The sequence below is a fragment of the Argiope bruennichi genome, chromosome 4, assembly GCF_947563725.1.
Source record: "Argiope bruennichi chromosome 4, qqArgBrue1.1, whole genome shotgun sequence".
In the NCBI taxonomy this organism is placed as follows: Eukaryota; Metazoa; Arthropoda; class Arachnida; order Araneae; family Araneidae; genus Argiope; species Argiope bruennichi.
Genome location: NC_079154.1, coordinates 80,616,963 through 80,638,455, shown reverse-complemented (window position 1 = coordinate 80,638,455; position 21,493 = coordinate 80,616,963). Strand labels below are relative to the sequence as shown.

Below are 21,493 nucleotides of genomic sequence, written 5' to 3'. Positions count from 1 at the left end.
CTCAAATCGCTTTCATTATTGCTTCTAGCATTTCATCGTGGCATATTTCTGTTGTTGATGATCATGATATGAAAATTCGGTTCGTTCGGTTTTACATGATTTCAATATATTTTCATGATTTTAATAAAAATTTTGAGATTTTATTGTTTTAACATTAAATATTTACTTCAAAAGGAAACAATGGCAAAAATCTTTTAAAATGTATCTATTTTTAAATACTACTTCTTTTTTCTGTAATATAATCGTATGTATGAAAATATAAGCAGGAAATTGTGAACATTCTTAATATGATGAACATAACGGTGTAAGATTCTAAAACAGTATGGGGTATATATCCATTTAAATGTGAAGTTTAAAATATTTTACTGAGGAAGCTGTTAAGACCAAGGTAGAAAACATATTCAAATGAAAGTTTTAGGGATCGTTAATTCCGGCGATCCAACAGGCCATTAAGTCGACTAGCCTTTAACGAAATGTTTTACAATAGTAAATATTTAAAATTTAAATAAGATAATATTTTTATATGAGAATCTTTTTTGTAGTTTTACAGCACTGTAATGAGAAACGAATATGTGTCGAGAAAATTATTTCCCTCTTTGACAAATTTCATTTAAAATTTGAAACCGATCAATAAGTTGAGCATAGATCAACAACTAAGCAAAGATCATGTTTATCTTGATGCAACATACCCTACTTGCAGCCTTCAAAAATTTGCTCTTTGTATTGCGTCATGATCGACAAATATTATGTTACTAGTTACTGCTTCTCCTACATGGATTCGTCAAAGTTTCAAGTGTCTGAAGTGTAGGCGATAGACACTATAATGCTTGTGCTGCATTTCATCTATGTGTGCATTATTATATAACTATACTTCTCATCTATACTGTTATAAGATTCTCTCTAATGGATGCACGGTGACTTTTCGATTACATGTAGGAATGTAACAATAACTTGTTTGTGTATGTCTGAATTAAATATTTTAGAATTTCGTCTCAGCCTTAATAAATATGTAAATTTTTTCTTAGTATAGAGTTTAATTTATTATCCTTTTGTTTCTAAAACTATCTCTGAATTCCATCAACTAATTGTATATAAATAAAAGTTATTCCTGTTATATATGTATGCTCCAAATTTCCTCTTAAACAACTGGACTGAATTCAACTAGTCATTGCATACATTTTATTTATGCCAAAAAGAAATAATACTGTAAACTTGTCAAAGTACAGGGCAAGAAATAAGTTAACCACTTCAGAGAGCTCTAAAATCCGTTCTACTGGTCCAAATAAGATAAAATTTGAACTACAAATTATTCAGATGATGCGCTTTACATTTATTAATAAAAAAAATTAGTACAAAAATTCGCCGATAGATGGCGCGGTAATACAAATAGCATTCATTTGCATATATTAAAAACGTGAAACATAATTTGCGTTACAGCACATGATTATTACCATTTCTCTTTGGAAAAAAGAAAGGCGGTGATTCTGCACGAGTATTAGTTTATTCTCTGTTCGTGATGCCTACGTTGCAAGAAAAGGCGCTACTGGTGAAATTGTTAAACCAGAACCAACAAAACTCCGTTGCAGCTCTAAAGGAATTTCGTCGTATGAGGTAGATATGAAGAGGTCGAATGTCTGCAGGTGCCCTACGCAAGATGATACAGAAATTTGAAAAAAAAGGGTAACTTGGCATTCTTCCAGATAGAGGATGAAAAAAAATCCCGTCTTTCAGCGTCGAAAATGTTGCGACCACGCTCGTTCAAGCCAACAGTTAGTCTCCGCTTAATAGTATGAGTTTGCCAGCTATTTCCCGCTTTCTGAATATGCCGTATTCAACTATACGAAAATTCGCACGGCAGAATTTACATTTTTATCATACAAAATCAAGTCTGTACACATGTTGCAGGACGGGGACTTAGAGGTCCGTAAAACTTTTGCACTTCAGTTCCTTGATCGAATGGTGGTTGATACAACTTGGCAATGGAATATTCTGTGGAATGATGAGGCCCACTTTTGCCACAATGGACAATACCCCCAAATGTCGAATTTGGGCAGAGGAAAGCCCTCACGTTATTCAGGAACAACCCGTGCATTCTGAAAAAGTGACAGTATGGTGTGGTCTTACAGCTACCTTTATCATTGGACCGCATTTCTTTGAAGATATAATTTCAAATGGAATCCAAACCTGTTCCGTCACAGGACAACGGTACCATGATATGCTGAGGGATTTTGTAATCCCAACTGTTCTACAGTATGGGTGCCTTCAAGACATCATTTTCATGCAGGGTAATGCACCTTCTCATATTGATCGTCGTGTAAAGCAATTCTTAATACAGCATTTCACAGAAATACTAGTTATCAGCCGTCATTTCCCAATACATGGTCTCCTCGCTCGCCGGACATTACCTCTTGTGACTTTTGGCTGTGGTGTTATTTGAAAGACAATATCTACCGTCAAAGGCCATTATCTCTATCAGATCTGAAGGACAAAAATTCGGCGCTATATTCTTAATATACCGGAAGATTCACTCCGGTCATCTATAGAAAATATGGTTCTCCGATTAGAGCAGCATGTTTTTGAAAATGAAGGAGGACATATTGAGCAATTTTAATTTTACTTTATTTGACAATTATATACCATATTAAATGGTTTTATGTGCATTACAACGCCACCTAAAGGTGAATTTTTTGTACTATTTCTTTTTTATTTTATTTAATAAATGTAAAGCGCATCATCTCAATAATCTGTAGTTCAAATTTCAATCAGTAGAACGCATTTCAGAGCCGTCTGAAGTGGGTATCTTATTTCTTGCTAACCCTGTACAATAGTTAATGTAATATTTAATTAATTAGAAATGAACCGAAATTTTACCTTTTCACTGAAGTAATTAATACCAGGGCAAATTATCCAATAAGAAATATTTTATATCATTTTAGATTCAACATTGTTTTCTTTTCAATGATATTACCTTTTTTTCCATCCATTTTTCCTTTGAATTTTATTTATTTTCAAGATTTAATAATTAATTGGAAAAATAAGGAAAAGGGAGGTTTAGGATTACGAAGAATAATTTAAAATAAGAAAGTTTATAAATTCTCCATTGCTTGGCAACAGCGAAAATTTGAATAACTCGTCCATTATTTTTTTTATATTTATTGATTTTCTAAATATTTTTCTCGAATTTCTTACTAGTTTTAAAGGACTTCTAAAGTTTACTTAAGTAGATTAACAAATTATCTTCAACAAAATAATAAATAATAAACTTGATTTAGAAGAGTAAAATTTAATTAATTGTATCAAAATATTCATTAAAATCTCTTATACTCCAGTATTTGTAAAGAATTCTGGCATACTTATATAACAAATAAAAATAACTACCGGAAAAAATTAATTATCTATGATTTTTAAAATCATCTGTCTCAATTGATACTCTCATTTTAATTTAAAAAAACTTTTCGGACAATAAAAGGATTTTGTGTATTATAATGTGAAATTACATTAAAAGTTTTAGATATGAAAGTATTTTAATCCCAAATATATTAGCTAATTCCAAATAATTTTATCAGTGCTTTATTCATGACTGAAATAAAATGCATAAAAAAATCTAATCAGTATGATATATTAATTATAATTTAAAAGAATTGATTGTGATAATAATTACTTAAATATTCATATTCATTCATTATTTTTAATTTAAATCAGAAACCATATTATTCGTTCGTTATTTTCAAGTTAAACCGGAAATTGGTAATAATTCGAGATTTAAACCAGAAATTAATAAGAATTTATAATTTATTAGCATTTTTGAGTTGTTTTGATATTTTATAAGAAATCTGACCAAAATATTTTAAAGCCAGATATTTTTCAAAATATTACAAAGACACACAAAAATTCCTGACATCCAATGAATCTAAAACAGACATAATGTCATCCAGTATCTTGTATTTAAACAATTTAGTCTTCACAATGAGTTTGATTTACCAAGCGAATGGACCTTTTAAGCGAATCTGGAATCACATGAGTCAGATTAAGTCGCTTCAAACCCTCGTTTAGCTCTCCCAAAGCAACAGGTTGACGGTGAAGTATGGAAATAGTAGCTGAAAGAATGAACGAAAATATTATTTGGAAATCAGATTAACTCGCAACATAAAAAGTACTGAAAAATATCTTGCTTTCTTACCAGTATAACTTATAGCCCCGGGCAAACAAGTATATTCAACTGCCACTTGTGAATAATTTACATGCAGCACTCGGAAGTCAAACCGAGTAGGAACTAAAAAGTAATTATAAGTATTCCTTTAATAAATAACAATATATATATATATAGGATGACCAAAAAAAACCGAAAGCAGATGATAAAGAGATTTTCATATTAAAAAACAAATATTTTTCTTCTAACATTGATAGGTTAGCAATGAATATGATAATGGCCGGTTATTCATCGTGAAGAAACTGCTCCACAAGTTTAAATTTAGTATTTAATTTACTTCTCTTTTATATAAATTACTAATTTCTTTAATATTTTTCAAAACCAAACAAGCAACTTTTAAAATCTTTCAATTTGCACATTGAAATCATTAGGAGATTAATTAATTAATACCAGAAAAATATGGTAAATACCAATTTTTACCACAACTGGTATTTACCACAATTTATCATTACTGTATTAATTAATAAACATCCATTTTTCCATAGCTGCTATTGACCAGGCATTATAATTGATGTTAATTTTCCAATGATTATTTATAATAATTTCTAATGAAATTAATTGTGTAATTGATCAAATGTTTTTGTATTTTTTCAATAAAAAATTCTGCCTATTGTCAGAAATTATTAAAAGAAATTAAAATTTCGTAGATTGTCTTTTTAAATACATTAACAATATCTATTTAAATGCTTATTATTACCTATTCCTATTTCACTCTTAACTCGTTAGATAAAGACTCGAATCTAAAACAAAGCATTACCTCTGCAAATTTTACTTTGACATATTTTGAGTTAAATGTTTTGAATTACATATAACTATTTTTTTCTCGTTATTCTTATCTTTAAAATCTGTGTGTTTAAGAACAGCTGAAAGTTGTCTCTGGAGTATAAACAATTTAATGATAATCAATTTCGTGCCAGTTAATCTGTCTGGAGTTCATAGATCACAAGCTGTTGAATGATGCGTATATCGCCGGGGTTGTCTGTTTCTCAATGGAGTGCCATCTGCTTCTACTTAACCAAAAAAAGAAAATTCGCATTCGTGTGCTATAGATTTTGCTGATGTATCAAGTTTGCCTGTACATTTTAATTAATATTTCATTAGTTTCAGGGTTTTTATTATTTATCATACTTAGCTAGCATGAATGTAAAATTTGACTGCATAACTTTTAATATTTTTAATTCGTTTATTTTATTTCCAGAACATCTAAATATGTTAAATAATTCAAACAGAATCAATAAAGGCAACAGATGATATGCTCTGTTCATTCATTCACTGCTCACGATCTAAAAAAAATCAACATTCTTGATTAACTGTTTTGATAATTTCAATCCATGATGATGATGATGATGTCGTGTCCGCGTTACCACGGAAAGGGAGTGCAGTAGCTTCTGAGGGTAAAGACCCCTGAGCACCCGAGGGCAGAAGTCTGACTTCTAGCTCATATGAAGATGAAACTCACACACTTTCGCTTGCACAACCCCTTTTTACAGGGGGGGGGGCACATTCACACACCTAATTTCAACTCATAGATCACTATATAACGATTTTTTTAAGTCTTTGTATGCTATTTTTAAATTTTATTCCCTTTTCTATGGTTGAACAAAAAACAGGTTATGACTAAAACAAATCTGTAAGTTTTCAAAAAGCAATACCTAAGTTAGACTTCCGCAATTTATAGAAGGCAACCGTAGCAACTTTAATCATTTCCTAATTAAAAAACTATTTAAAATTTCAAAACAAACCACTGCGAATCCCGAATTCCAAACATGTTTGAGTCAAATTTGACAGCTCATTGCCCAATTGTACTTCTTGTAGAATGAAACAGGCAGCCATGCAGATGCACATACATTTGCTTTTGTTATCAGTAGAGAAAAACAATATAAAAAAAAGATCGATTATCATTCGTGAGTAATTTAATATCTTCTTCTTGATATAGTTGATACAGATCTAGGATTCGTATGAAGAAATCATATACTAAATTCTATTTATATAATACATTTTTTTTTTTTTTTTGCTTCAGTTGATGCACTCATAAAGACAGATAAATAGTCGGAAAATTTCATTCAGATTTATAAATTTGCAGTGCTAGGTAATTTCCTTCGTCTAAATTGCTCTTTTTGCACAGTTATATTATTCACAAACAAGCATAATTCCAATTATGTATTTTTGGACTCTAACGGATTTAAAATATGAAAATCGCGAGATCGGGTAGATTAGATGATTAACTATTTGCTTTTAGAAAAGTTTATATTTTAGAAAATGAAAGATGAATTCATTATCTAGACAAAGGTGTTAAAATTTCTGTTTCTTTATGTCTCCCGGCTATTAATGTGTCAGTCAAATAATTAAATAATTTGGGTGAAAATCATCATCAACCAAATAACATGAATGAATTTAGAAATGAAATACGCCTAGCCATTACCTTTATATTTTATTACAACTCTGAGTGATTAATCACGTAATAGATTTTAATCTTCGTAGTATAAATAACATATAGTTAACTATCTCCACATAGAAGATTAGTAGTTTCCATTAATCTATTCAGTTCATGTACATCACATCCTACTTACGTCTTTGTAAATATTCAGAAGCGACATTATATTAAATTACCCTCTTATCTCTATCCAAAACATTTTTAGATCGAAAGTGCATTGAATAACGTTTATCCGACATCGAACGTGCTCTAAACGGGTGTTTAAAACTATTCCTATGGCATTTCAGAAAATAGAGGCAATCTTTTGGACTGCTCTTGTATCGACACAAAATCTATTTCAAGTCTTAAATTGTTTCTGCATCGTTGGAAATACTATCTTGCAGCGTGCTTTGAAGATTTATTTATTTATTTTTTAGTCTTTATTTTATTTTAGCTGTTTATTTTTTGTTTGTTTTTCAATAAATTCAAATGTGCACTACACTTCACAACCGATAATAATTTTCTGAATTTATCAGGTTTTTTTCTCTTTATTCTTTATTAAAAAAGAAATCATTCATCTTTTTTATGCTTGTTTATCTTCCAAAGGTTTTATTTATTTCTTGTATTTTGATCATGTATGGCGGCACATTCTTTATGTTTATTCAAAAACTAATCCATCGTGATGGAACCGAATATTTTATCTCTTTTGCTTGCATCATTTTTTATTGGCCTTTAACATTTTGCCATGTGCTGTATAGCAATTCATCGGCGATTCATTCGGCTTATTTCACAATTCTTTTATGATTACTATCAATTTTTTTTAACATTTAAAAATGATGTTCAGAAAAACAAAATATTTTCAGTGAAAAAAAATTCAGCGCAAATATTTTTTAATATAATCTGAGAATGTTTTTCTTCTCATTTTAATCCGTCCGTATATGTATTAAAAATATCTATAAACATTTTCAATTTAGATGTTAAAATATTCAAATTTCAAAGAAAAATTAACAATATGTAAAAGACTGTAAATTATGCAAAAAAAGAAAATTATACTCTATGAAAACCATATATGGATTGTAATCTCTTTCTGTGTTTGTATTGAGATGTCCTTCATAAAAAAAAATATTACTATAAGCAAATTCTAAATTTCAAGCAGTTTTGGAAATTTGTTATTCTACAATTTCAATAAAGATAATTTAGAAAGTTTTTCCATTTTTATTTTGCTTGGTTTGTTTCATGTTTGCAATGATGAAATTATTGTAATTCTTTTTGGAACAATTTCGAATCTGCTACAGTTCTGAAAACTGCTTCACTTATTATATATTATCTAATACAACAATATGTAATTTTAATATTTTTAAAACTAAATTCTTAGTTGTAAAGTAATTTAGAAAAATTTAAATCCATACAAGTGATCCCATCTGTAGTAATTTGAAGAAAGAAAAATATTAAAAGCTTCCTTGTTAGTTGCAATATTTAATAATAATATAGAAAATCTAAAAAATTTGAATAATTAAAATTTAAAACATTCTTTCTTTAAAAAAGTTTAAATGAAGAATTTCTGTCTGATTAAATCGTGACTTAAAATTATTTGTATTAAATTTATTTTTAAACAGGCATGAAAAAAATGTAATAGAGTTTAATGTTAAATTTTCTACATTCTCATTTTATACCACATTGCAGAAATTCTATTCAAAACTGTAGTCAGAAGTCATTATCCATAAAAAAATGCTATCTTGAAATTAAACTGAAAATCGATGCTTATTAATAAATGCTGATTTCAAATATACAATAGAAAAAATTGCAACTAGAGTCAATTTAATGGAGGAAAAAAATTTAACCAGAAAACATGAATTAAGCCTTTCGTTTAATCTGAAATTTGTTTAAATGGAAATCGGCCTTTCAATCTTTTTTATTTAGTAACGATAATTTTCTATTTTTGTACGTAAACAAGGATCATCTTCCCATAAACCCTGTAAATAAATCTGATTAGTATATTTAACTTGGTCTTATTATTACGAGACATTTACAGTTCTCCATTATATTCGGCAAGAGCATAGGAAATAATAAAAACACAAAACCAAACAAGGTAATAAAAAAATATTCACATATTCTGCATAAATAATTTAAAAAAAATCGATGTGCTAAATCAGAAAATAATCAAAAGAAATAAAAGAATTTGTAATAATTGAAAATAATTTGTAGTCAAAATGATCACTCTCAATTTTTGGAGGGAAATATAGTCCACTATTGTGACAATATTTTCCTTTTTATTTACTCGCATTTTACTGAGTACTATAATTGCCAAAAGAATTGCAACGGGAGATTTTGACGAATCTCCACTTTTCAAACCTTCCTCAGTCCGAAAAACACATTTTTGCAATCTGTCTGTCTGTCATTCCGCCTATCTGAGAAGGCGGAAACTCCTTCAAAACTCCTTTAAGGTACACATATATAAAATGTGCTACATGCCTCCTTAAACCCAATTTGTGGATATCAATCAAATTTTAAACAAAATCCATTCAGAGTAAATCTATTTATCCACCTGTCCAAATACACATGAACACGATAATCTGCAGGCACATAAATAGAGCTATATGGTATGTGGATTTATAATCTATAATTAGATTACCTCAAATTTGAAACTAAAACCGTTTAGGGTAAATCGTATGTTATGAGTAGTTTAAACTTTCGCATAATTTTTTTTTCTGTCGTGTGACTATTTAAGCCAAATTTTTGCGCAGTAACTTCTGAGGGTAAAGACCCCTGTGCACCCGAGGGCAGAAGTCTGACTTCTAGCTCAAGTGAAGATAGCACACGCACACTCACTTGCACAACCCCTTTTTACAGGGGGGCTCATTCACGCACCTCACAGACAGAACACAAGGAACAGAACAACCATGCCCTAACCCGGACTCGAATACAGGACGCCCAGATCACGGGGAAGACGCGCTACCCCTATGCCAGGACGCCCTCTTTGCATACATTAAATCTGTTAATATAGATATATGAAAGATATAGATATAGGTTCGCAATTTTAACATCTAAAGTGCTGATGATTATACGAGTTTCGCCCTAATCCCTCAAAGCGTTGACTGTCTGTCAATCTGTGCCAACAATTCTCATACATATAAGACGGGTTGTCTCACAAATGCTTTAAATGATATATAGTATCTGATCTTGCAACTCAGTTGTCATTCTGTATCAAAGTGTGGTTTCAATCGACCAGAAGAAAGATGCCCAAAACACATATTCGATTTTTTGATACATTTATATTAATGTATGTCTGCGATTAATCACTAAAAAAATCGCAAAGATTACGATCACTAGATCACTAGATTTACGACAAAGATCGATCTTTCTAACTATTGTTCGCACCTATTGTTTTCTAACTATATGTTCGTAATTGCTTGCATTTAATACATCTCTCTTCTATTACGAAATAGATAATTCACTTGGGTGAAAATAACAATCTGAACACTCGTAAATTTCGTAAATTTCCAAAATTCACAAATTTATGCGGTGGAAGGGACATAGCATCTTTATTAGAAAGTAAGCTAATAAAGAGATTGTTGAGATCTTTCTAATAGATCTTTCTAATTTCTAATAGTTGAGATCTTTCTAATATGAAAAGATCTCAACCGCTAGATCTTATTTCAGGTAGTGTGGTTATTCTAATGGCCCATTTTTAATTATGTATGGATTTTATTATAAGAAATTTACATACATATACAGATATAGATATAATGTTAGCTCTTAATCTAAATAATTAATTTCCTAATTTTTAACCTAATTTAACCCATATTAACTTCATTCTAAAATATTCTTTTATTTCCTGATACAATTCCCAGTTTATTTTTTATTTAATTAATTACCACGTGTTTTAGAAAACTGATGAAAACAGTAGGTTCTCATGCTCTGTGGGATAAAAATCCCTAATGTTTACAACAGTCTTTCAAAGATACCTAAATTTCCCTTTCCTAAGACTACAAGTATCAAAGAAATCTCTATCAAAATCTCACCATAAAATCACTGAAAGGAAACATTTTTGTCTCTTGCCCTTCTGATCTTGTGTCGCGATGTAGACTGACGTATTTCTGACCACTTATTCTTTGTACGTAAACTATGCCTACCGTGGTGAAATAAATCGAAGTTAAAATTTTAAAAGCTTCTTCGATTCAGCCATGTATCTATTAATGTTATATATATATATATATATATATATATATATATATATATATATATATATATATATATATATATATATATATATATATGCAATCATAAACTTTTATATAAAAGTAATAGCATATTTACAATGAAATTCTTTTCGAAATTTCTTTTTCCTTCATGATTTTCTAAACAACACAGCAAGAAAACTGAAATAAATAACTTCACTGCTTTAATTTAAAACAATTCGAAAAGAAACACAAACAGAAAAAATAAAAGCTCCCATTTCCTATATATGTTTAATATACTAAGAAGCACTTTCACAGGTTAAAAGAATGCTTCATCCTAAAAATATTTCTAGCGAAACTCCCACAGCATTATAATTATTCCTTCACATTTTTATAATCATTTGAAAAGTTCCCACCTTTTCTTCTTTTGTCCTATTTACGGGTAATGGCATAGTACTTAGCAGCCTATATATTTCTCTTTCTGCGAATCCACTGGGATTATTTCATTAATGTCATTCGGAAACATCTATTTCGCGCCTAATTTACTTCGTCTACTGCTTTATGCAATGGAAGTAATAGCTGAAAACATGGCTAAGTATTTATCACAACCTCCAGAGGTAGCTTCTGTTGGTTTCACCTCATCTACACAAATTAACTCAAGTGATTTGCTTTCCTTTTTTCTGAATTGTGTGGGTTTTTTGTTTTTTTCAGAATAATTTTGATTCGTTTTCTTCTCATGCATATTTTTACGACTCTAATTTAAATTTAAATTTAATTAAATTTAATTCAAAATGACATAATTTTAAAAGCACGTTGTTCAGAACCTAAGAGTTACTTTTGAAATCTAATGGACGTATCCTAATTTTAATATTACTTAACATCGCTCCTTGATTCTGCCTGCTTGTATGAATCTGCATTTACAACGATGAATATAATTAAGAGAACATATCGTTTCCGTCTCACTGACGACCACTTAGAATCCAGTGCAAGATTAGTAGTTTGTAATTATATACCGAGATATTAGCGGACAGTGTGCATCTGAGGTCTACTAACTATAACTACAAGAACTAACTTTAGATAAAAATTATTTATTTATTAATGTATTTTGACTTTTTTGATATTAAATGTATCATTTGATATTATTATATTTGTGACAATTATTATTATATTTGTAGTTATGGAGGTAGGTAAATTCCGTATTTATTATTAAGTTAAAATAAATATTGTAGACCTAGACTACTAGATGGACCGCAACACCTTCAAAAAATTAGGAGTCCGTACCCTGAAAAAGACTGCCCACTCCAGCTTTAACACGTTAAATGCCACATCACATATTCGAGCAACAGCAAAAGTTATTATTCGATGTAGAATTTGATGGAATAGAAAATATCTATATTTAGTTTATCTTGTTTATATATCTTATATAGTTTATCTTCCTGATTTAACACATTATTCACCGTGAATCATCTGTGATTCACACCTGCTGTCTAATTAGATATTCTCTTCTCTACTATAACTAAAAGATAACAAAGAAGAAAGCATCTTAACGTAGTCTAAATCACAAGCATAAACCAAGGCTGTGAACGTGTTGAAACGTAACTCGCTCTGTAAAACTGCACGTAATAGCAACAATTCGATATAGACTCTAAACTCGCACTTATAAGGATCAGTTTATCTATCGGATACTTATGCATTGAAGAACACGCAAACATGATTATCTTCTTATCAATGGTAGAGAATATGAAATGCAACGATTTTGTCTCTATAATCGCAAATGTTTGTTCTAAAATAAAGGGCGTAATATACCAATAATAATACTAGGGCGTAAGCCAACAATAATGATCTCCCGGAAATTTTCTCGTATACTTTGTAATAAAAGTGTTTATCTTCCCTCTTACAGCCGAAAACTGTGGAAGCTAGACAAGGACAACAAGGGCTCAGATTTTTATTTTCCGGGTTCGGCACATGAGAATTATGCGCTTCATAGTATAATAAAGAAAATCGAATATGCAATTTGGATGCTTTTCCCCATTTCCTTGAAACTAAAATTTGACATAGATTTACAATTTTAATAGTAAAATAATGCATCGAATTCAATTTTTATTTCAGTCATTGCGCTTTATATATCAAATTGCGCTATCGATAGAATCCCTCATAGACAGCTCATTCAATAAGTTAATTCATTTTACAAGAAAATTGTTAAATTTTCCTTCCGTTCGGAAAATATAAAATGTAAAAATATATAAACAAATTCTTTTAATCACCAGCGAGAGCGCAATCTCCACAAAACTGTTTCGTATACTCTTTAATAAACGTGTCTTGCCAGAGAGCACCTTATACGGCATTGGCATACAATAGTTATGAAATGTTAACTTTTGGCGTGGATTTAGCATTTTTACTGAATCTATCGTGTCATCTTTGGCGAGTTATTTGACGATTAATCCCTATGTGTTAATAATATCCAAAAAACGAATTTGTGTTTTAGACAAATTTTCTTCGATCGATTGAAACAAAATTTGACACAAAACTGCACTTGCAGTCACAAAATCCCATTGCTAATTTGATTATTTAAGTCATTGTGCTTTTGAATTATCGAGTTTACATGTTTCTGAAAGTACAGACCGACAGGAAGTCAACTTATAGTTGGATCTGGCTCAAATTTGACAAGTATCTATACTATAGATGTTAAATCTGAGTACCGAATTGTATCTATCTAGCTGTTTTCATCTTGCCATTATCGTGTTAACTTATATTCAAAAAGCCAGACAGACAAACTTCCTCTAAACAGATTTTGCTGAAATTTTGATAGAAATCTGAAAATTTGGTGTAAAGACCGTATATCAAATTTCAACCGCCTAGCTCAAAACGTTTTCAAGTTATCTTTGTTACGGAGAGACAGAAGGGAATTTTCCAAAAATACGTTTTTCGAATTTAGGCTAGTCTAAAACGACAAAATCTCGAATTCGACTTTTTTGACGACTCCTATATTTTCATATTTTCTCTATACTACTTATACGAGAAAGTAAAAAGCCAGATTTTCATACATTCTTGGAAATTATAAACTAAATGTCAAAATATTTATAAAATAATGCCTGTATTACGAAATATAATTAAAATAGAAATGAAAGAGCATGGAGTTGAAAAACATCATAATGTTATCATAAATGTTTTCGTTGCAAGTGAATGCACTAAGAATGAATATATTGAAACTAATAAAGCAACAAAGAACCAAAGATTTAGGATTCACTGTCGAAAAATGTACTTATTTTTTTATAATTTGCCGATGATGTGATTATTAATTTTGATGAACCAATTTTAGAACTTTTTATCGTGCAAAATCTTCATATTCTTATCAATCTTATCTTCACATTCCTAATTCTCTCTTATAGTTGATACCTTACTGCATAGCAACACATTAAATTGACCATAATAATATGTAACATTTATCCAGTACAATAGTTCCTTTACTAATGGATTTCCGGCATGTTCATCTTAACATGCCGTTACTATTTATCATGAGAGACAATCCTTCAACCCTATTACACATCTCTTAGAAAATAAAAGTGCTGCAGAAGAAAAAAGTTTATAGTAAAGGGTAATAGTTTCATATGTAAGATTTTTATATAATCCAGCATGAAAAATTCTGAATATAATCTGTTTCATCACAAATATAAAATTAGAAATTAAAAATTAAAAATAAACGATTGCAACTTTCCAGAATTACACTGCTGTAATATATAATTACTATTTAGTACTTTGAACTCAGAAATGTGAACAGTGCATTTTATTTCTGCTATACCTCTTACTTTACTTTTTTGTAAATTTCTAGTAATTGTATTCATTTTTTTTTTGCGCCTGCTGATTCTGATATACAAGGAGTGTCCAAATGAAAAGGTACGAAACTACACTTAGGGTATAAATGAAGACTTTATTCAAAGTATACACCTTAGGCTTGACCCAACGATCCCATTGATTAACGAACCGAAGGATTCCTTGTTCCCAGAATTCCTATGGCCGTGACGAGACCCCGTTCTTCACAGCATCCTTGAGTTCGCCGTCCAAGGTCCGTCACTTTTTGAATTCCTCGAGCGCAGAAGAACCATTAACTCCGATGTGTACTGTGAGACACTCCGAAGACTATGCAAATCCATCAAGTACAAAAGACCGGGGCTACTCATGGAAGGTGTGATTTTGCTTCGTTATAACGCGCGTCCACTCGTCTCTGGGTCACAAACGTGGAATTTGCCAAGTTCAAGTAGAAGCAGCTCGACCATCCGCCCTACAGCCCGGGCATGTCGCCTTGCGATTTTCATGAGTTTGGTCCCCTGAAAAAACATCTGAACAGGAAGCGCTTCAACTCGGACGGCGAACTCAAGGACGCTGTGAAGTACTGGGTATCGTCACGGCCGCAGGAATTCTGGGAACAAGGAATCCTTCTGCTCCTTAATCAATCGGTTCATTGTGCTCAAGCTTATGGTGTATACTTTGAATAAAGTCTTCATTTATACCTACAGTGTTCCTTTTCATTTGAACACCCCTTGTATAAATTTTGCATTTGCATTTCATGTTCAAGTTTTCTTAGTACTTCATGGCTACGAAATGCTAACTTTTGGACAAAGTATGCATCGAAAATAATTATCTTTTAGGTACTAATATTCTTTAACGTCCAGCTGTTTCGCGGGAGATATTGGTTAAATTTAGGTTCAATTAAATCATTTAAACATAACTTCATGTACGTGATTCTCTCATATTGTCAGATATTAAAGTAGTGCTGTTTTAATTGTCTTTCACATATTATGTTTATTCATGAACCTCTCCAGTGAAGAATAATCCCATGACCTCATAGAGTATTGTAAATTTTGTAAACATGAATGTGAGGTTCATACATCTTCTAAATTTTGCGATAATTGTAACTTCATTTTTTTTATTCGTCTTGTAAAGTACACAGATATTAAACAAAATCCTTCTTCTTTCGCTTTCAACAATGGAAAAAAAGTTACGTAATTAAAAATTTGACGAAACTATGAAAATATTTTTTTTTAAATTGGCGAAATCCAGGAAAATTTTGAATGGCTGTTAAACTGATATAGTTAAAAATGCAATCTTTAAAACCTGCCACACTGTAAAATTTGTTTTTGTACACCTATATTTCCGGAAGATATCGTGAGGTAAAGACAACATTTAGTATAATTATTAATAAATTTCTAACAAAAATATCTAAAAAATTGTTGAGAATTGCACATTCCAATATTCCAAGGTATATAGGTATCAAATTTGGTAGCTGTAGATCAGTAGGTTTTATATGTAGAGCGCGAAAGCACAAACACACACATCCATTTTTATTATTAGTAGAGATTATCATAAGATTTGCCTTCAGTGACCGGCTGTTTTTCTGGGAATATTGGTTTGTTTAATTACAATTAAATCTCGTACACATAACTTGATATTTATAGTTCTTTCAATAAAGCATTTTTAAACATCACATTATTTTAGACTATTTTAATAGATTTATATTTAATTTTCTATTTGTAAAAGCATCTTCTTAATGGAATCAACTCTTACGACATTGTAGTGCCATTAAAAACGCAAATGTTTTGGTATGTATTTTCTAATTATACATTGTCTTTCGCAATTCTATAACTTCATGCGTTGCTTCCTGGTGTAAAATAAAAGGATAATAAACACACAGTAGATAATAACAGATCTTCTTTAACATTTCAACAATGGAAAAAAAGCACGCGATTAAACATTTGGTAAAACTATTGAAGCGGTTTCAGTTCATTGCAATAGTAAAACTATTGATAAAAATTATACAAAAAAATAATAATTTTAAAAAATTGATTAAATTAAGAAAAAAATGCGTGACAGTTCGATTGGTATTGTTAAAAATGTTTCCGTTTGAAATTTTTAAATGTCGTCGAAGTTGTGTGTGTGTGTGTGTGTGTGTGTGTGTGTGTGTGTGTGTGTGTGTGTGTGTGTGTGTGTGTGTGTGTGTGTGTGTGTGTGTGTGTGTGTGTGTGTGTGTGTGTGTGTGTGTGTGTGTGTGTGTGTGTGTGTGTGTGTGATTATTATTTTGGAAATTATTGCTTGAAAACTCTGAATTTTCAATGTATTAAAATTTTTAATCAAAAAAAGAATTGCTCTGAGGTGGACATTTTCGCTGTAAGCATGCTTACACCAAATTTGATAATTCTTGGTCAAACGCTATAATACTATTCATTCAAATAATTCATTATTCTGCAATTTTAATTTGAAATTTAAAGTATGCTGCATGTTATTTGGCAGCGTTTGGTTTGGGACTATCAGCATTCTTAGCAATATATATACTAATGTTAAACTATTACACGTAAACCGTAATGTTCTAATTCTTTCAAATTATATTCAATTGCACTGATTTGCAGAAGCGACAAAATTGTTGCTTGAAAACACAAAAACGAAAGTGTTCTACTAAATAGTCTTGACTAAAAATCTAAAGAAAATAAGTTTTTGCATTTAAATCTTCATAACTTCTCACGTAATATTTGAGGATCATTTCCTTAAAACTGTTCTTTTTTAATTTTATGACGTTGAAAAACAATTCAATCAAAATTCTGTTCAATAAAGCTGGTTGATTTTGTCTATGCCTTTCTGATAGAAAAAATCTGTTTGTTCTTTTTCGAAGCATAAAAATATTGCACAGTCCATTGAAAAAATATACCATTCATCTCAAATATTCATCTTCAACTTCTCACGCATATTATATGTTCGTAACATTTGCAGGAGAACATGAAATAAGATATTTTTAGCAGAAGGTGTTTGAGGGAAAGAATATTTCAGTGCAATACTACAGAGCTAGAGCGTTATATGACTTAACATAGAGGGCAAAGTTTAAATATATTTGTTTTAAAACCATTAACACCAAATGTGGGTACAAACTACCTGTATCTGGAGACCTGTTGTTTTGTCGGGAATATTGGTTATTTTTAGTTAAATATCTTGTGATAAATTGATGCTCATGATTCTCTCAACAATATATTTTGAAGCATCAAATTATGTGACAAATATTAAAGTCTTATATTTTAACAATCTCCAAATGTTATGTTTATTATATGCATAAAACTTTCAAATGGAGCTAGTCCCATGATGGTATAGTGCTATTAAAAGCTTAAATATATGAGTTATCTAATTCAAATTGTATTTTGTAGTAAGCTTGAATTTAATAATGTGCAAATTTTTCTTGAATATTGCCAATTTTTATTAAAAGTAGTGCCAATTATAGAATATTGGCACTAACTTTTAATATTATATTGCAATTTTTTTTCTCTGAAATTCAAAACATTTTCATTGTTTCGTCAAATATTTAACCGTATAATTTTGTTTTAGTATAGAAAGTTAAAAAAGGAGGATTTTCTTTAATACTATGCAGTGAACAAGACGATTAAAAAAATTGTAACAATATCACAAAATTTAGAAGATTTACTGCACTTTTATGTTTTTAATAGCCCTCTGGTATCATAGGACTGGTCTTCTTTGATAAGTTCCATGTGCACAATGAATAGAGCACATGAAAGATAGTTATAAAAAAACACGGCTTTAATATTTGACAATTTGATGGAATCACGAACCTGAAGTTATGATTAAATGATTTAACTGAATTTAAATGTAACCAATATGACCGGTGAACTAACAGGTCGTCAAAGACAACTATTTTTTAATTAGTTTTTAGCATATTTTACAACGATATACTTCATTGTGTTCCAAGGGTTTCATTCCGAGGGTTTTTTAAGGTATGTTTAATACCTTAAATAAGGTATTAAACATACCTTAAGTTAATACCTTAATAACCTTAATAAGGTAACATACCTTAAGTTACCTTAACCTTAATAAGGTAACATACCTTAAGTTACCTTAATAAGGTAAGTTAATACCTTATTTAAGGTAATAAGGTATTAAACATACCTTAAGGTATTTAATACCTTAAATAAGGTATTAAACCTTAAATAAGGTATTAAATAAGGTATTAACTTTAAATAAGGTATTTAATACCTTAATTAAGGTATGTATAATACCTTAGTATAAGGTATGTTTTTAATTAAAAAAATTTAAGTTTTTATTGTTTCTAAAATAAAGGTTTAACATCAAATTCAGTTCAGTTATATTAACGTCCCGTTTTAAAGCAACACTAGGGCTATAACTAGGGATGGACCTCCTAATTTTTAACCGTGGTCAGAAGACTGGAACGAAGCCTCAGATGGAGCCCCTACTCCTAACTTTCGATTCATGCCAGCGTGCGGACATTAGGTCCCGACGGATTTAACGTGCACCAGACCCGCTTACACGGCGGTTATTCGGTGGAATCGGGTCTCGAACCTGAAGCCTTCTGGTTCCGAGGCTCAGACGTTACACCAGGCCACCATGGCCACGGTTTATGCTCAGAAATAAGCAATGTGGGGAAAAATTAAAAGTACTCTCATTACAAAGTTAAATATTACCGCACTTTCTTGCGATGCAATTAAATGTAAAAAATATAGAAAGTAAATTAGGGAAATGCATAATACAATAAACAGAGAGGTATAATGATTCTAGGATTTTTTTTAATTATATGAGTATCGAAATTTAAATTTTAAAATTACTTTGCTGGAAAAACTATTAAGACCAAGTTACACAAAATATATAATTAAAATTTTTAGCAAATCTCGGCAAATTAGTTATTTATCAAATTTTAGCTAGTTTGTAATATAAAAAAACACCTCTTTCGAAAAGCAGTAGCAACTTCACACAATAAAGCAATTCCACTTACATTCGTTTAATCTTAGTTTCATTTCTCCTTTATTGTCGCCTTCTTGTTTCAATGTTCCATTTTTGTATCTTTGGTGACGCCTACAAAAGATATATAATGTTAGTTTTATTGAAAAATCAAATCAGATCTTATGCATTACAAGAAATATAAAGTATATTTATCAGCTTCTACTCACTCGTATTTCTTAGACGTGTTAAAGGTAACACTCATTCCATTTCTTTGCGCTGTATATGTTACTCGTTGGCAGTTCAGTGCCTGCATTGGATGAAAGTGACTCTGGGCAATCACATACCATTGTCCGGAATACTGAAATGCATATCAATACTATTAATAACAAATAAATCAAAGGTTAGTAAAAAAAAATTCAAATATTAAAATGCAAATACATACAATTAATAAAAATAAACTGTAGTTTAATTAATAGAAAAATATTTCAAATACTGAAAAGCGTACACATATAATCTATACATAGTATAAAATGAAGTCTCCTAAACGCGTCTGTATGATTGAAAGAGAATAACTCGAGAAATATTTAACTGATATTGAAGGGAGTTTTAAATTGTGATTTTAATTATTTTCCTATTGCGATTCGCTCAGAGGTAAAGAGCAGTATCTGCGCTTTGCTCTTATCCACGCATTGCGAAAACCTCAAACTGAGTATGCGCAAATATCAACAGCTGTGATATGCATATGCGATACATTTCTTTGTTTACGTCTGATTTTAAGCAGCGAACACATTATGCCCCCCCCCCCCAAAATCCAACTTTGGTCGGAGCACATTAAATGCCAAAACGCTTCGTTTGTTGCGTGATAAGGAAAATGTAGAGGAAAGAAATGTTCGGTTAGCGAATATCAGAGAAAAAATGTCCACACTGGGGAAGGAAAGTTTTCTGTTGAGCGAAGTAACCGTCTCTATTTAAATCTACTACTTTGAATTACAGAGACAGAATGAATCTCATGAGGAGCGAGGTAATATATAGTTTACAAAGAAATATTATGAAGCAAGTTGAATTTTATTTTCACATCAGATTATACAGAGTTGATAAACAAGTGTGTAACAGTGGGTACAATGACTTATTTGTATATTTTTAAATTTTAAAACAGCTTTTCTATTGTATATTTTTAGTGAATTGCTTTGTCTATGAACATATCATAGTTTTAACTTTTTAAAGGTCTAAATACTTCTGAATGTGTGGTATAAAAAATTGTTTTGTAATTATTTTTGATAATTTCTAAATATATTTTTATATTTGCTTGGTGTTACGTGACATGCCCATGTCATATCGGGTGGAGGCTAGACTTAAGTTTAAAACTAATTTTTCCATTTGAATATTATGCCACTGGCAAAGTTGTGTGGATACTGCTAGTTAATAATAAATAACATAAATGCCAATGAAATCTTTATACACAAACAAAGGTAAGAAGAATTTGTTTAATTTTAACATTTATTATAAAAAAAAGTCCCTGAAATTAACATTAAAAAAAGTAATATGTTAGAGACCAGAAAAAGATTCTCGAATAATACAATATTATAATTTTTATTTATTGCTGCATTTACTTATAAAATTCCGTAAGAAAGAGATTTAAGTGTTTTCCCTTTTTATACTTAAACAAATTAGCCTTTATTAGAAAATTTAAACATTATTAGATGAAAAGTCCATCATTTTATTAATATAAATGCATTTATTTAAAATTAGTCGCCTTTGGCGACTAGTTGACTTTATAAAGTTAATAATTGTTAAAAAAAATGACTTCCTTACAGAATGTTTTTAACTTTTAAATTCTGATAGACATACAGCATATTTTAGATGTCTTATAGCCTCCCTAACTCCTCCTCCTATACTTATATTTCCTATACTTCCTCGTCTTACTATAAAGCAGAAGGGAAAAAACAGCAATATATTTAAATATGA

At 30.2% G+C, this 21,493-nt stretch overlaps 1 protein-coding gene across 3 annotated transcripts in view; it reads right to left on the bottom strand.

Annotated features, from left to right (window-relative positions):
* Positions 1-3,774: 3,774 nt before the first annotated feature.
* Positions 3,775-21,493, bottom strand: part of LOC129966182 (uncharacterized) — a 28,958-nt gene continuing 11,239 nt past the window's right edge. For all 3 annotated transcript variants that reach the window (XM_056080589.1, XM_056080586.1, XM_056080588.1), the window contains exons 3-6: positions 19,756-19,886; positions 19,581-19,660; positions 4,181-4,273; positions 3,775-4,097 (exon numbers count right to left, since the gene is read on the bottom strand). In XM_056080589.1, coding sequence (XP_055936564.1) covers positions 3,955-4,097; positions 4,181-4,273; positions 19,581-19,660; positions 19,756-19,886 — 447 coding nt within the window. In that variant the 3' untranslated portion in view covers positions 3,775-3,954. The remainder of the gene's footprint in view (positions 4,098-4,180; positions 4,274-19,580; positions 19,661-19,755; positions 19,887-21,493) is intronic.